Below are 13,674 nucleotides of genomic sequence, written 5' to 3'. Positions count from 1 at the left end.
AGTCAAACCCGACTCATAGCGACCCCTCCTTGGGTTTCCGAGGCAGTATCACTATGGAAGTAGGATTGCCCAACCTTCCTTCCGAGGAGTGGGCTGGTGGGTTTGAACTGCCAGCCGTCTGGTTAGCAGGCAACTCTCTTAGCCACTATGCTACCAGAGCTCCCCAGTATAATTGTTGTTGTTGTTGTTGTTATGTGCCGTCGAGTCAGCCCTGACTCATAGACAAGTACAAATTTATTGATGTCATTTTGTTATGTGTTTTTTCATGGTGTTACTTTCTTTGTTCCATATAATTTTCTATGTTGAGCTTATTTTGTTTATGAATTTTTTATTTCCTTTGTTGCTATTGTTTTAGTATTTGCTTAATATTTTTGCCTCTCCTCCATTTTTTTTGTTTTGTTTTGTTTTGTTTTGATGTGAAGGTTTATAATTTTTCTTTGTGGTTTCCCTGTGATTTATAGTTTTCTTCTCAAGTTTAGAACAGTGTGTTCCCTCTTGTAATTGTCTTGGCCTCCTCACCATTTGGAAGTTTTGTACCTACACTATGTATTCCCTTTTTTTGTTTGTAGTTGTCCTTATTTACCAATTGATGTCTCTGTTTCCGTTTAAAATCTTATAAGCTAATTTTACTTTGGCTACTTCTTGTAAAATATATTTTTAAAAGACAAAAGAAAGATAATGAGAAAAAGAAGGAAAAAGGGCCCATAATATCTGTGGAGAGGGGAATGAGAGAGATGAGCAGGAGTAAAAGAATAGTAAAGAAAGAATGGGAAAACTGCAAAAGGAAAAACAAGGGATGGGAAGAACCAAAATTTAAAAAAGAAATAAAAAGGGGGGAACCAGGAAAAGGGAAGAGGGGGAAAAAAAGGAACAAGAACCAGGGAAAAGAAAGAGAATAAATAAGTAAAAAGGAAGAAAAGATGAAGGGAAAAAAGATTTAGAAACAAAACAAAACTGTGAGGAGCAGGACAGGCACCTAGTTCTCTGTCAGGGCACAGACCCAGGTGGAATTCCTGCTGGTCCAGAAGATGGGTGGAGGTGGGGGACGGTCACACCTCTGTTCATCAAGAGAGTGTGTGGTCTAAGAGTAACTAGGGGAATATTGCACCTTTCCAATGATCAAGCTCCAGTGCAGTTGCCTGTGCTGTCCTTGGCAAGCTGAGCCTATTCCTAGGTCACTGTGTAGGTCAGAACATGCCTTGCATAAACTCTGGCCATGCCATTTGCAGATACTCAAAATGGCTGTGCCCTCAGGACAGTAGGCCATCCACAACTCTGTTCTCCCCTTCTTCAGTATTCCTTTCTATTTGTCAGGCTCCAGTGCAGTACTTCCCCATGCAGTCCTTAGTGAGCAGAGCCTATTCTTAGGTTACTGCTAGATCAGGAAGCTGCTTGCAAATATTCAAAATGGCTGTACCCTTGGACAGCTGGCAGTCCACAGCTCTTTTTCCTTTCTAGTTATCAAGCACCAGAGCATTCCTTGCCTGTGTGGTCCTTGGTGAGCAGAGCCAGTTCTTAGATTGCTGCCGGGAAGCAACTTGCAAATATTCAAAATGACTGCGCTCTCAGGACAGACGGCACTCCATAGCTCCATTTCTCTCTTTATTCACTGTTTTCATTCAGATCTTCTACTAGTTGGTATTTAATCCATTTCTTTATCCTTCCCTTCAAAGCTCAGGGTTCCAGGATTGTCTTCTGTATCAGTTTCAATTGATTTCTTATTTCTTTGTTGGAAATGAGCTTGTGTACCTTGTCTGCCTATTGTGCCATCTTACTGGAAGTCTCCCTAAAGTTATTTACTTTTGAGCCCTCCCACCGAAGTAAATTATTCATTGGTACTGTGAGGTACACTCAAGTATAATCCACTGTAAGTTTAGTGGAGCTAAACCCAGTGTTGGATTACCCAGTAATCAAGATAAGCACCCATTTACTTGTGCTTATTTACTAATCTGTGGTGAACAGTTTCACATTTTTTTCACCTCATCAAAGATCTTTCTGTCCCCAACCCCACAGCACCTTCCTAGAGACAAAGCCTGTTTTCCAATTTATAATCCTGGACAGGGATGGAGTGCCCAATAAGCAAGGGCTTTCTTGTGCTTACTTATTAATATTCAGTGACAGTTTCAAACTATTTCAAACTGTTCACTGCAGATTAATAAGTAATCACAAGTAAGCCCATGCTTACCTTGCTTTACTGGGTATTCCTTCTCTGGCTAAACCCATTATGAAGACTCTAGGAATCGGACTATAGAGGTAGCCTTTCAACATAACCCTAGTGCTAACTAGGAAATTATACCATTTATAATGCCACCCTGGGAGATAGATAGAGACTTACTGCACTCATTTATTCAACTAAGGGGTATTACACCCATGATATGTGCCGCATTGTGGTAGGTGCTGGGTATACAGTGATGAACAAGATAAGATCTTGTCTCTGCTCAAAGGATGATTAGGGAGCCTGACAAGCAAGCAGACTATTTATCACTGAGGGGGGTCAAAGTGCTATGTGAGCACACTGGGAAGACACCTAACCCACCTGTGAGGGTCAGGAGACAGCTTCTCAGAGGAGGTGTCATAGTGTCAAACAGTGAAAAATGAGTAGAAATTAGCCAGGCAAAGAAAGTTTAGAGAAATAAGACTGTAGCAGGGCCTAGATTAGACAAGACTTTATAAATCTCATGAAAGATTTCAGAAATGTTCTTGAAAAATATAAGGAGTCTTAAAGGATTTTAAACAAAAACAAGGTAAGATCAGACTTACATTTTAGAGAGGCCACTCTGGTTGTAATGTGGAGAATGGATTTAGTAGGAGGTACAAAACTTCAGATGCAGAATTTCAAAGGACATTTTATTTTCACCATATGTTTGTGAAAAACAATTGAGATAGAAATGGTCAAAGTGAGGGGGAGTTTGCAATAAAAGTAGCATCGGCACTCCATGGAAAACCCAGTGTCCACAAACATGGACAAAAATAATAATATGCAAGAATGAGACCCCAGATGATAATTTCCACTTAGCTTTTGAACTGTTATGAATGTGGATATTTAAATTGACACCAGTACTTCTCAGGATAACAGAAAACAAGGAAACATTGATCTCCTTTAAAGCTTATGACGTTGTTGTTGTTGTTGTTATGTGCCTTCAAGTTGGACCCAACTCTTAGCGACCCTTCCTTGGGTTTCTGAGGTGGTATCACTACGGTAGTAGATTGCCCAACTGTTACTGTACTTTTTAAATTACTTGCATTCATAAGGGTGACCCAGTCTTCTAGCTGATGGCAGTGTAGAATCATGTAAGTCCCTTGTTCTGCCACAAGGTGGCATTTTTGAATGTTGGTGACTAAGCATGTTATTCTACAGCAGCATTTCAGAGGAACACCAAACCAAACTCACTGCCTTGGAGTTGGATCCAACTCATAGTGACCCTTCCTTGGGTTTCTGAGCTAGTATCACTACTGCAGTAGATTGCCCAACCTTCCTTCCAAGGAGTGGCTAGTGGGTTTGAACCATCAGCCTTCTGGTTAGCAGTCAAATGCCTTAGGCACTATATGCCACCAGAGCTCCCAACTCACTCCTTAATCTGATTAAGATCTTCATTAACAAAATGGTTAATTTTGAAATGAAGTTTTACTATAGGAAAAATCAAATGTCCATCAGAACAATAAATTTTAAAAATAGAAATTAGTCTTCACCTGCCTTTTCTATTGCTCTTTTGATCCAGCCTGGTGAGTGCCTCTGACAGCAGGAGTTTGTGGATGTCTAGGTTCTCAGTACTTAGCCCAGTGCCTGACATGTAGGAAGAGCTCAGTAAACATTTGCTGAACTCAGTTGAAGTAAACTCATATACTTTACAAATATGAGCTATTGCTCTCCAGATTTAATACACAGTCTCTGCCTCTGAAGTTCCTTTCCTCATATTTATAACTTGGCCCTCTAGTGAGTTTCTTTGGATTTATCACTTGCTTTTCATAATAAAGAGAGTCCACTCAATTAGATAATGTTCTAGGGATTGATTCATTTTAGTATATTTGGTCTTAAGTCAAACTGAAAATAAACAGAGAAACAAGCCCCCTCCCCTTTTTTGTTTCCATTTACCACCCATAATTTGGTCTAATAAGGAGCTCCCTTGACAAGAACAGGTTGTACCTTGTATTTTGAAATGAAAGGAAGGGACGGAGGGAGGAAGGGAAGAAGGGAAGACAAGACACCATAGACTCTTAGTCTCCAAACTTTGCTTTTCTTGGTTGGGTGGTATATGAATGATATTGTTGTTGTTACTAGTTGCCACTGACTTGGCTCCAACACATGGTGACCTTATGTATAACAATAAAATATTGCCTGGTGCTGCACCATCCTCACAACTGCTATGTTTGAGCCCATTGTTGCAGCTATTGTATCTTTTTTTTTTTTTATTGTGATGCAGGTACAAATTTACAAAGCAGATTCATTTTACACACAATGGTTCACGCACATTTGATTTCATGGCCCTGATTACAGTCCCCAACCATAAAGAGCTCTCCTCCCATCTCCTCTCTGTGACTGCCCTCTCCCTGTGCCCTTCTTTCTATGCATTCCTGTCTGTCCAGCTTTCCCTCTATGTGAATGCTACCCCTCTGATGTCTCAAGGTTGATTGATCTAAGGGGTGCATATTCCTAGGGTAGGTGGGTGTGTGCCCTTGGGGTAGGTGTTGTGATTGTAGGTCCTTCTACTGTTTGGCTGAGAGCTCATCCACAGAAGTGAGTCCAGTTCCAGGCCTGAAAAATAACTCGGGGTCGTAGTCTTAGGGATTCTATCAGTCTCTATCCAACAGTAACTCTGGTCGTTTTTTGTGTGTTTCAATTTTGTTCTACATTTTTCTCCCACTCTATCAAGGATCTCCAATTTTGATCCCTTTCTGAGTTGTTGGCATTGATAGCCAGGCACCATCTAGATCTTCTGGCCTTGGGGTCATAAAGGCTGAAGTCCCTGTGGTCCAGCATATCTTTGGACTTATTGTTTCCAGATGACTTTGATTTTCTTCACACTTCCTTGCTCCAGACAAGGGAAACCAATAATTGCATCTTAGATGGCTGCTCGATGGCTTTTAAGACCCCAGTCACTACTCACTAAAGTAGGATGTAGAACAGTATTTTTATGTTCTATGCTGTGTCAATTGAACATGGTGGCCCCCAAGATTATGGTTCCCAGCCCGCAGATCTGGTGACTCTCTCCCTCAAGGTGTTTGGGAGCTATTGTATCTTATGAGGAATTAAGTACTAAGTATTCTGCCTGCTGAGTGATCTATGTACCAAGTATTCTGCCTTGCCCCTTACAGAAAGCACTGGTGAAAGCCAGACTTACACTTTTGTATCTACTTACTAGCTTTATAACATTGGGCAAGTCACTCAACTTCTCCAAGTTTCACTTAGTTGTAAAATTGTGTTAGTTATTTCAGTAGTGGTGGTGTAATGATCAAATGAAATACTAGTGTGAAATCTCATTGAATACCTTTCAGTGTTAAATAAATGTCATATTATTTTCCATCATTCCTTAATGCTTTCTTATACTTGTCTCTTTTTACTGATAGACAGCTGGGGTGGAAATCAAACATTATGAGTGAGCAACACAATTCTATGTCATCATTACAGCATGTGAGGGATGTATTAATAATACTTCTTTTCCTCACATGCCCTCAGCCTCATAATCCAAATCATCTGAGACCTAATTACTCCCCTGGTGATGCACTGGTTAAGATATTCAGCTGCTAAAAGGTCGATGGTGGAATAAAGATGTGGCAGTCTGCGTCCATAAAGATTTACAGCCTTGGAAAGGCTATAGGGTAGTTCTACTCTGTCCTGTAGTTGTTGGAATCAACTTGATGGCAGTGGGTTTGGTTGTTTTATTTTATCCTATGATTTCTCACAGTGTGGTAGTTCTCCTTGCATGTCCTAAGCTGTGTGAGGCATACAATTTAAACTGGCTAATTTCTTCCTCCAAATTTCTCAAATTTGTTTCATCAGATATCCTTTCAAATCTTTCCCTTCTCACAGAATATTAAGACAAACTTTATATTGTTTTGTAGGAAGATTATACCAATTTATATGCCTATCCTGAATGTGAGTTTCAAAAAACCTAATTTGATAAGCAAAAATGGTCTTACTTTAATCTGTACTTCTTTGATTAAATGTGAAATTGAGCATTATAAATTGTTTTAAAAATGATATTCTATTATTAGCTGTTAAAATATAATAAAAATATTTTTAAAGGAACGAAAAAAGAAAAAACAAATTAAGGCAAACTTTTGTGTTAATCATTTTTAGGACAGTGGACTGACCAGCAACCAGAAAACCAGGATGAAATGAAAAGAAATATCAATTTCACAAAATTTCGTGAAACATTTTCAATGCAAGCACTTCAGGATAAAAAGAAACAGTTTGAGAAATGTGGTTTTCAGGTCATAAAGGTATACCTAATTAAGGGGAGGGCATGATTCATCTTTCTGTTGATTAACTTGGTTCTGTGGCTAAAAAAAAACCTCACCTGCTGATAACTCTGAGCTAGCTGCTCATTGGCCTAGAATCCTAGGAATAAGACTGGAAGGAGGGCAAGGAAGGGCAGGCATGAGGGGTAGAGGTGGAATCAGAAAGTAGAAATAATGTTAGATATACAGTAGTGTAGATAAAAGGCCCAGGAAAGAGCTATCTGCCTATCTTGGAGCAAAATAAAACAAATGAAATAGTATTTATCAGATTGCATTATAATTGCCTAGTTTTAATTCTTCACTGAGTTCTGGGAGGGCAAAGACTCTGTCTATATTGTTGATGATTTAATTACCACTGCCAGGTAGGTACTGAAGACGCTCTGGTGGCACTGCGATTAAGGCATTTGGCTGCTAGCCAAAAGGTAAGCAGTTCAAACCCACCAACTGCTCCGTGGGAGAAAGATGAGGCAGTCTGCTTCTGTGAAGATTCACAGCCTTGGAAAGCCTGTGTGTGTGTGTGGGGGGGGTTGTGTGAGTTGGAATCGACTCGATGGCAGTGGGTTTGGGTTTTGGTTACATAGTGATTGCTCAGTGAATTTTTATTAAACGAATTTTTCAGAGAAGAGACAGGAAGCTTTGAAGAGACAGAAGCCAAACCAGGAGAAGATTGGGGTGAGGAGAGAGTTCTTTAGGACTTTATATGAAAAGCAAATTGTGTGCAAAGTAATGTGCATGTAAGCACTATTACTTTTGAAGCAGTGTAACAGGCCATTTAAGTCTCAGTTCTCCAGTCTTTTAACCAGTTTTTCATTTCCTTGGGTAACAGGTGGAGAAGATAAACAATGAGGTTCTGAAGGCTGTCTTCCAAACCAAGAAGAAAATGATGGAAGGGAAAGCACGGAAGGACCCTGTAAGCCACAGGTTGTTTCAACAAGTCCCACACCAGTTCTGCAATTTGGTCTGCAGAGTTGGCTTTCAAAGAATGTACTCAGGGCCCTGCGGTAGGTGTTGCCCCTCATGATCACGGCTCCATGTGTGGGAACTGGGGCACAGACAGCAACAGATGATTCAACACTAATAACATTTGTTGCTCTGGGGAGGAAATCATTTGCAATGGAGATTTAGAGGTGAAGTCATTTGGAAAGGGTCATATTTTTTATTTTTCCTTCAAAGCTTTTATTGATTGTGGGTTTTATCTTGATGAAAGTGTGAACAATAAGATCTAGTTCACTGTTTTTCTTCTTTCTGAATTTCTGTTTCCTAGCTGCACAGAGCACCTTCCTTGGAGTGTTTTAGTGGTTTTTTTTTTTTTTTTTGCTTACTTATCTTTCACCAAAATTACTATCAACACCACTGAACCATCCTCATCTCTTAATTTCCTGAATTTAATGAAGTTAGTCTTGTCTGTCCTCTTCATTTCCGGCAGCCAGATAGTGAATAAATTGGGTATCATCTAGCAGGTGAAGTAAATAACATTTTAAGGGCCTTCTCAGCCATGGGGGTTCTATTGTAGCTCCCATGACTCTTTACAGTTGTAAAAAAAAGAAATATTGCATACTTACTTGCTGTATTGTCTCCTTTCTTCTTTACACAATGAAAACATTCTGGTTTTAGATCTCGCCAAAGGAGGCTGAGAAGTTTAGTAATAATCATAGGTGGTGGTAGTGGTAGGCTGTTACCTAGGAAGGCAGCTTGATTTTGTTTGGTCCATTAATATGTAGTTCATAATCTTTATCTTTTAAAATATGTGGCCTGATCCTTTACTGTGAAGACAACTCTGATAGTCTTGGTTTCCAGAAACCAAAGGGTCTGGAAGTCATCTCCTTGCCCCAGAGAGAGCACAGGTGATGCCTGAGGTAAATATTGAATATAGACAATAGATAAATGAATTCCCATGAAGAAGTCTTTGAGTGGTCATAACCAGGAAAGTTATGACCAGCTTGGCTCCTTCAATAACAGCCTTAAACATCCACAACTTGTATTTGCTTCTGACACCGTTGTGACTGGCTTCTCTGCACTCCCTGCTCCACCCTAGTTAAACCACTCTCACCAAGATCATCATTATCCTCTTTTCCAAATCCAGTGAGTGTTCTCCTTTCAGTCCTGTGGCAGACACTGCTGCCTACCCAATATCTATATACATCTTTTATCCCAAAACATTATGACACATGCACCATCTTCCCAAGGAAGATATTTCATCTGCTCTCATTAGTTTCAAAGTTTCATCTAGTCTCATCATTAGTCTCAAGTCCAAGTAGTCCTCTCTGTCTGAAAGGTTAAAGCAGGGCTTCCAACAGGTTCACTCCAGTTCCCCTGCTGATAATTTACATTTCCACCCCAGATATACTGCATCAGAATCTACATTTTAACAAGAATCACCCAGAGTTATATAAGAATCACTTGGCAATGTTGTTAAACCATAGATTCTGATCAGGCACATTTAGGGTGGAAGTGCAAATTATCAGCAGGGGATCAAAACAAAATGAACCCATTTGAAGCCAAGGCTTAAAGGCAAGATATGTTCCCAGCGCACACACTATGTAATGATAGGAGAAGAAACAGGAAATCTGCAGTAAAAACTCCAGTTCTGAAACCAGAAAGCCAAACTTACTACCATCGAGTTGGGTTGGACTCAACCCCTCCTTGGGTTTCCGAGGCAGTATCACTCTGGAAGTAGATTGCCCCATCTTCCTTCTGAGGAGTGGCTGGTGGGTTTTGAACTGCCAGCCTTCTGGTTAGCAGTCAAGTGCCTTAGGCACTACAGTTCTTAAAGGGAGAAGGAAAACACCACAGTTACTGCAGTCATTGGCCAAGTTATCACATCCTGCTGGACAGGAATAGTGGTGTTGTTAGGTGCCATCGAGTCGTCACTGACACATAGCAACCCTATGTACAGAACGAAAAACTGCCCGGGGTCCTGTGCCAGCTCCACAATCCTTGCTATACCTGAGCCCATTGTTGTATCCACCGTGTCAATCCATCTTGTTAAGGGCCTTCCCCTTTTTCTTTGACCCTCCACTTTACCAAGCATAACATCCTTCTCCAGGGAATGGTCCCTTCTCATGACATGACTAAAGTAGGTGAGTTGTTTGAACAGAACAAAAGTCTGGCCATTCTTGCTTCCAAGGAACGAATTCCAGCTGCACTTCTTCCAGGACAGATTTGTTAGTTCTTTTAGCACTCCATAGTACTTTCAGCGTTTTTCACCACAACTCAAAAGCATTGACTCTTCTTTAGTCTTCTTATTCATTGTCCAGGTCTCACATGCATATGAGGTAATTGAAAATACTATGGCTTGTGTCAGGTGCACCATAGTCTTCAAGAAGACATCTTTACTCTTCAGCACCTGAAAAAGGTCTTTTGCAACAGATTTGCCCAATGCAATAAGTCATCTGATATCTTGACTTCTGCTTCCATTGGTGTTGATCGTAGAACCAAGTAATATGAAGTCTTTCACAACTTCGATCTTTTCTCTATTTGTCATGATGCTGCTTATAAATCCAGCTGTGAGGATTTTTGTTTTCTTTATATTGAGGTGTAATCCATACTGCAGTCTTCAATCTTCATCAGTAAGTGCTTCAAGTCATCCTCACTTTCAGCAAGCACAGTTATGTCATCAGCATATCGCAGGTTGTTAATGAGTCTTCTTCCTCCAATCCTGATGCCACGTTCTTCTTCATATAGTCCTGCTTCTCAGATTATTTGCTCAGCATACAGATTGTATAAGTATGGTGAAAGGATACAACCCTGACACACTCCCTTCTTGATTTTAAACCAAGTAGTGTCCCCTTGTTCTGTTCGGAACAACTACCTTCTGGTCTATGTACAGGTTCCCATGAGTACAGTGAAGTGTTCTGGAATTCCCATTCTTCTCAATGTTACCCACAGTTTGTTATGATTCACACAATCGAATGCTTTTGCAGAGTCAATAAAACACAAGTAAACATCTTTCTGGTATTCTTTGCTTTCAGCCAAAATCCATCTGACATCAGCAATGATGTCCCTTGTTCCACGTCCTCTTCTGAATCCAGTCTGCATCTCTGAAAGTTCTCTGTCAATATATGCTGCAACCGTTTTTGCATTATCTTCAGTAAGATTTTACTTTCATGTGATATTAATGATATTGTTCAATAATTTCCACATTCTCTGGGATCACCTTTCTTTGGAATGAGTACAAATATGGATCCTTTCCAGTCAGTTGGCCAGATAGCTGTCTTCCAAATCTCTTGGCATAGCCTAGTGAGTGCCTTCAGCATGGCATGCATTTGTTGAAACATCTTAATGGGTATTCCATCAATTCCTGGAGCCTTGTTTTTCGCCAGTTCCTTCAGTGCAGCTTCGACTTCTTCCTTCAACACCATTGGTTTCTGATCTTATGCCACCTCCTGAAATGGATGAACATTGACTAATTCTTTTTGGTACAATGACTTTGTATATTCCTTCCATCTTCTTTTGCTGTTTCCTGCATCATTCAATATCTTGCCCATAGAATCTTTCAGTATTGCAACTCGAAGCTTAAATTTCTTCTTCAGTTTTTTCAGCTTGAGAAATGCCGAGCATGTTCTTCCCTTTTGGCTTTCCAACTCCATGTCTTTGCCCATTTCATTATAATAATTGGCTTTGTTTATTCAAGCTGCTCTTTGAAATCTTCTGTTCAGCTCTTTTATCATGTCATTTCTTCCATTTGCTTTAGCCACTCTTCGTTCAAGGGCAAGTTTCAGAGTTGCTTCTGACATCCATTTTGGTCTTTTCTTCCTTTGCTGTCTTTTGAATGACCTTTTACTTTCTTCATGGATGATGTTCTTGATGTCATCCCACAATTCTGGTTTTCTGTCATTGGTGTTCAATGCATCAAATCTGTTGTTTAGACAGTCTCTAAATTCAGGAGGGATATAATCAACGTCATATTTTGGCTCTCATGGACTTGTTTTAATTATTTCAACTTCAAGTTGAACTTGCATAGTGGGGACTTCCTATTCCAGGAGTGGAGTAAGCCCCTGGTTTTCCCCTCTGGCAATATATTATATATTGCCACCCTTGACCATTTCAGAGGTGGACCAAGGGAAGATGCTTAAGCAGCCCACTGTCTGCTGGTGCTCTTCCAAAGGTCTGTGTATAGCCTCAGGGGCTATTGACAGCTAAGCTTATGGTTTCTTCAGCAATGCAGTTCTTTAAAAAATTCAGCAGGTGTGGGGCCTATTTACTTCTGTTGTTGTTGTTGTTGTTATGTGTCATCAAGTCGGCCCTGACTCATAGCAACCCATCCTTGGGTTTTCAAGGCAGTATCACTACAGAAGTAGGATTGCCCAGCCTTCCTTCCGAGGAATGGCTGGTGGGTTTGAACCACCAGCCTTCTGGTTAGCAGTCAAGTGCCTTAGGCACTATGCTACCAGAGCTCCTGGTGAAGTTTATGTCTTCAGTAATCCAACCAAGATCTTTATATAGTCTTTAAGCCTCATGATTCTGGTCTTCTACTGGCCTCTATGCTCTGCCCTTCTCCCTAGCCCTTAGCTTAACAGTCTCTGCCTTGAGGCAATTCAGCCTATAGACTCAATGAGGAGGCCTTACTCTTAATGTGACCTGTACCATGGGCTCATTTCTCTGGGCTGGTAAGAATTCTTAACTGAAGGTATTGACAGACCCAGGAGACACAAACTTATATATCACTGAAGCTGTTTTGCAACTGATTTTAACCTATTCTTCATTTGGAATACAAATGATCTTGGCTTTTTTAGCCCTGCAAGGTTACAAATTATGGGACTTTCAGTCAATTAAATGGCTACCCACAGCCAGAGGGGACCTCTGTTAATGATGCTTTATGTTTTTCTATCTCTGTTAACAGTCTAACCAGTTCTTTTCTGAGTTTTATCTTGCTTGTAGGGCTTGACTGAATGTAGCAAGAAGGAGCTGATAAACACTGTTTCTTTATTGGGTCCATTCATTCATTCCACAAGTATTTATTAAGCACATTCTATTTATGATCCAGCCCTGTGCTGGGTGCTAGGGTTACAGCAGTAAACAAAACACATAGAGATCCTGACCTCATAATTTATAATCCATTTGTTGCTTATCCTTTAAATACTGATGTAACTTTAACAACCCCCTCACCTCTCTCCTGACTGCTTGTTGTTAGCTGTCATTTACTCATCTCTGACTGATGGTGGTGACCTTATGTACAATAGAACAAAATGTTGCTCAGTCCTGCATCATCCTCATATTCACCAGCATGTTCAAGTCCATCACTGCATCTGTGGGGCCAATCTCAGAGAGTCTTCTGGGCCTTCCTTGGCCCTCTGTTTCACCAAACATGATGTCCTCCTCTAGTGATTAATACCTCCCAATAACATGTCCAAAGCAAGCAAGTTGGACAGTATTCTGTTGGGATCCATAATAAGGTTTTCATTGGCTAATTTTCAGATGTAGATGACCAGACCTTTTTTCTGGTCTGTGGTATCCTGGGAACTCTGCGAAATCTGTCTACCATGGGTGACCAGTGGCATAGCTTCCAGCATCACAGCAATAAGCAAAGCACCAGAGTATGATAGACAGATGGGTCTTTCAACTTACAGGTCCATATGTCTGACTGTCTTTTGGATATCTTCACCTAGATGTTCCATAGGCACCTAAAACTTAGCATACCTCAAACTGAACTTCTCTTTTCTTTACCATGCTTTTCCCTAAGAAATATTCTCTTTGTTTTCTAATATTCCCTAATCTGACTAGTACCATTACAGACTACCTGCTAGTTCTCCTAAGCTAGAAACATTGTTATCACTCCTCCCCTTTTACATCTAGGCAGTTACCCTGTCTTATTAATTTTCATGGATCTTAGCTGAAAGCAGAGAATACCAGAAAGATATTTACCTGTTGACTATGCAAAGGCACTTGACTTTGTGGATCATAACAAATTATGGAGAACACTGCAAAGAATAGGAATTCCAGAACACTTAATTGTGCTAATGAGAAACCTGTACATAGACCAAGAGGCAGCTGTTGGAACAGAATAAGGTGATACTTACTGCCTGGTTTAAAATCAGAGAAGGTATGCATCAGGGTTGTATCCTTTCACTATACTTTTTCAATCTGTATGCTGAACAAATAATTCAAAAAGCTGAACTATATGAAGAAGAGCATGGCATCAGAATTGGAGGAAAACTCATGAACAACCTGTGATATGCAGATGGCACACGCTTGCTTGCTAAAAGTGAAGAAGAC

The 13,674-nt window shown here is 40.3% G+C and overlaps 1 protein-coding gene across 1 annotated transcript in view; it reads left to right on the top strand.

Moving 5' to 3' along the window:
• The window catches only part of PARP9 (poly(ADP-ribose) polymerase family member 9), a 50,017-nt gene that overhangs the window by 25,074 nt on the left and 11,269 nt on the right, over window positions 1-13,674 (top strand). The window contains exons 7-8 of the mRNA XM_007943926.1: window positions 6,299-6,441; window positions 7,286-7,460. Coding sequence (XP_007942117.1) covers window positions 6,299-6,441; window positions 7,286-7,460 — 318 coding nt within the window. The remainder of the gene's footprint in view (window positions 1-6,298; window positions 6,442-7,285; window positions 7,461-13,674) is intronic.

The sequence above is a fragment of the Orycteropus afer genome, unplaced genomic scaffold (genome assembly GCF_000298275.1).
Source record: "Orycteropus afer afer isolate SDZICR_OR568_19922 unplaced genomic scaffold, OryAfe1.0 scaffold00114, whole genome shotgun sequence".
NCBI classification, from domain to species: Eukaryota; Metazoa; Chordata; class Mammalia; order Tubulidentata; family Orycteropodidae; genus Orycteropus; species Orycteropus afer.
Note: the sequence above shows the minus strand (reverse complement) of the source record. Positions and strands in the feature narration are given on the sequence as shown.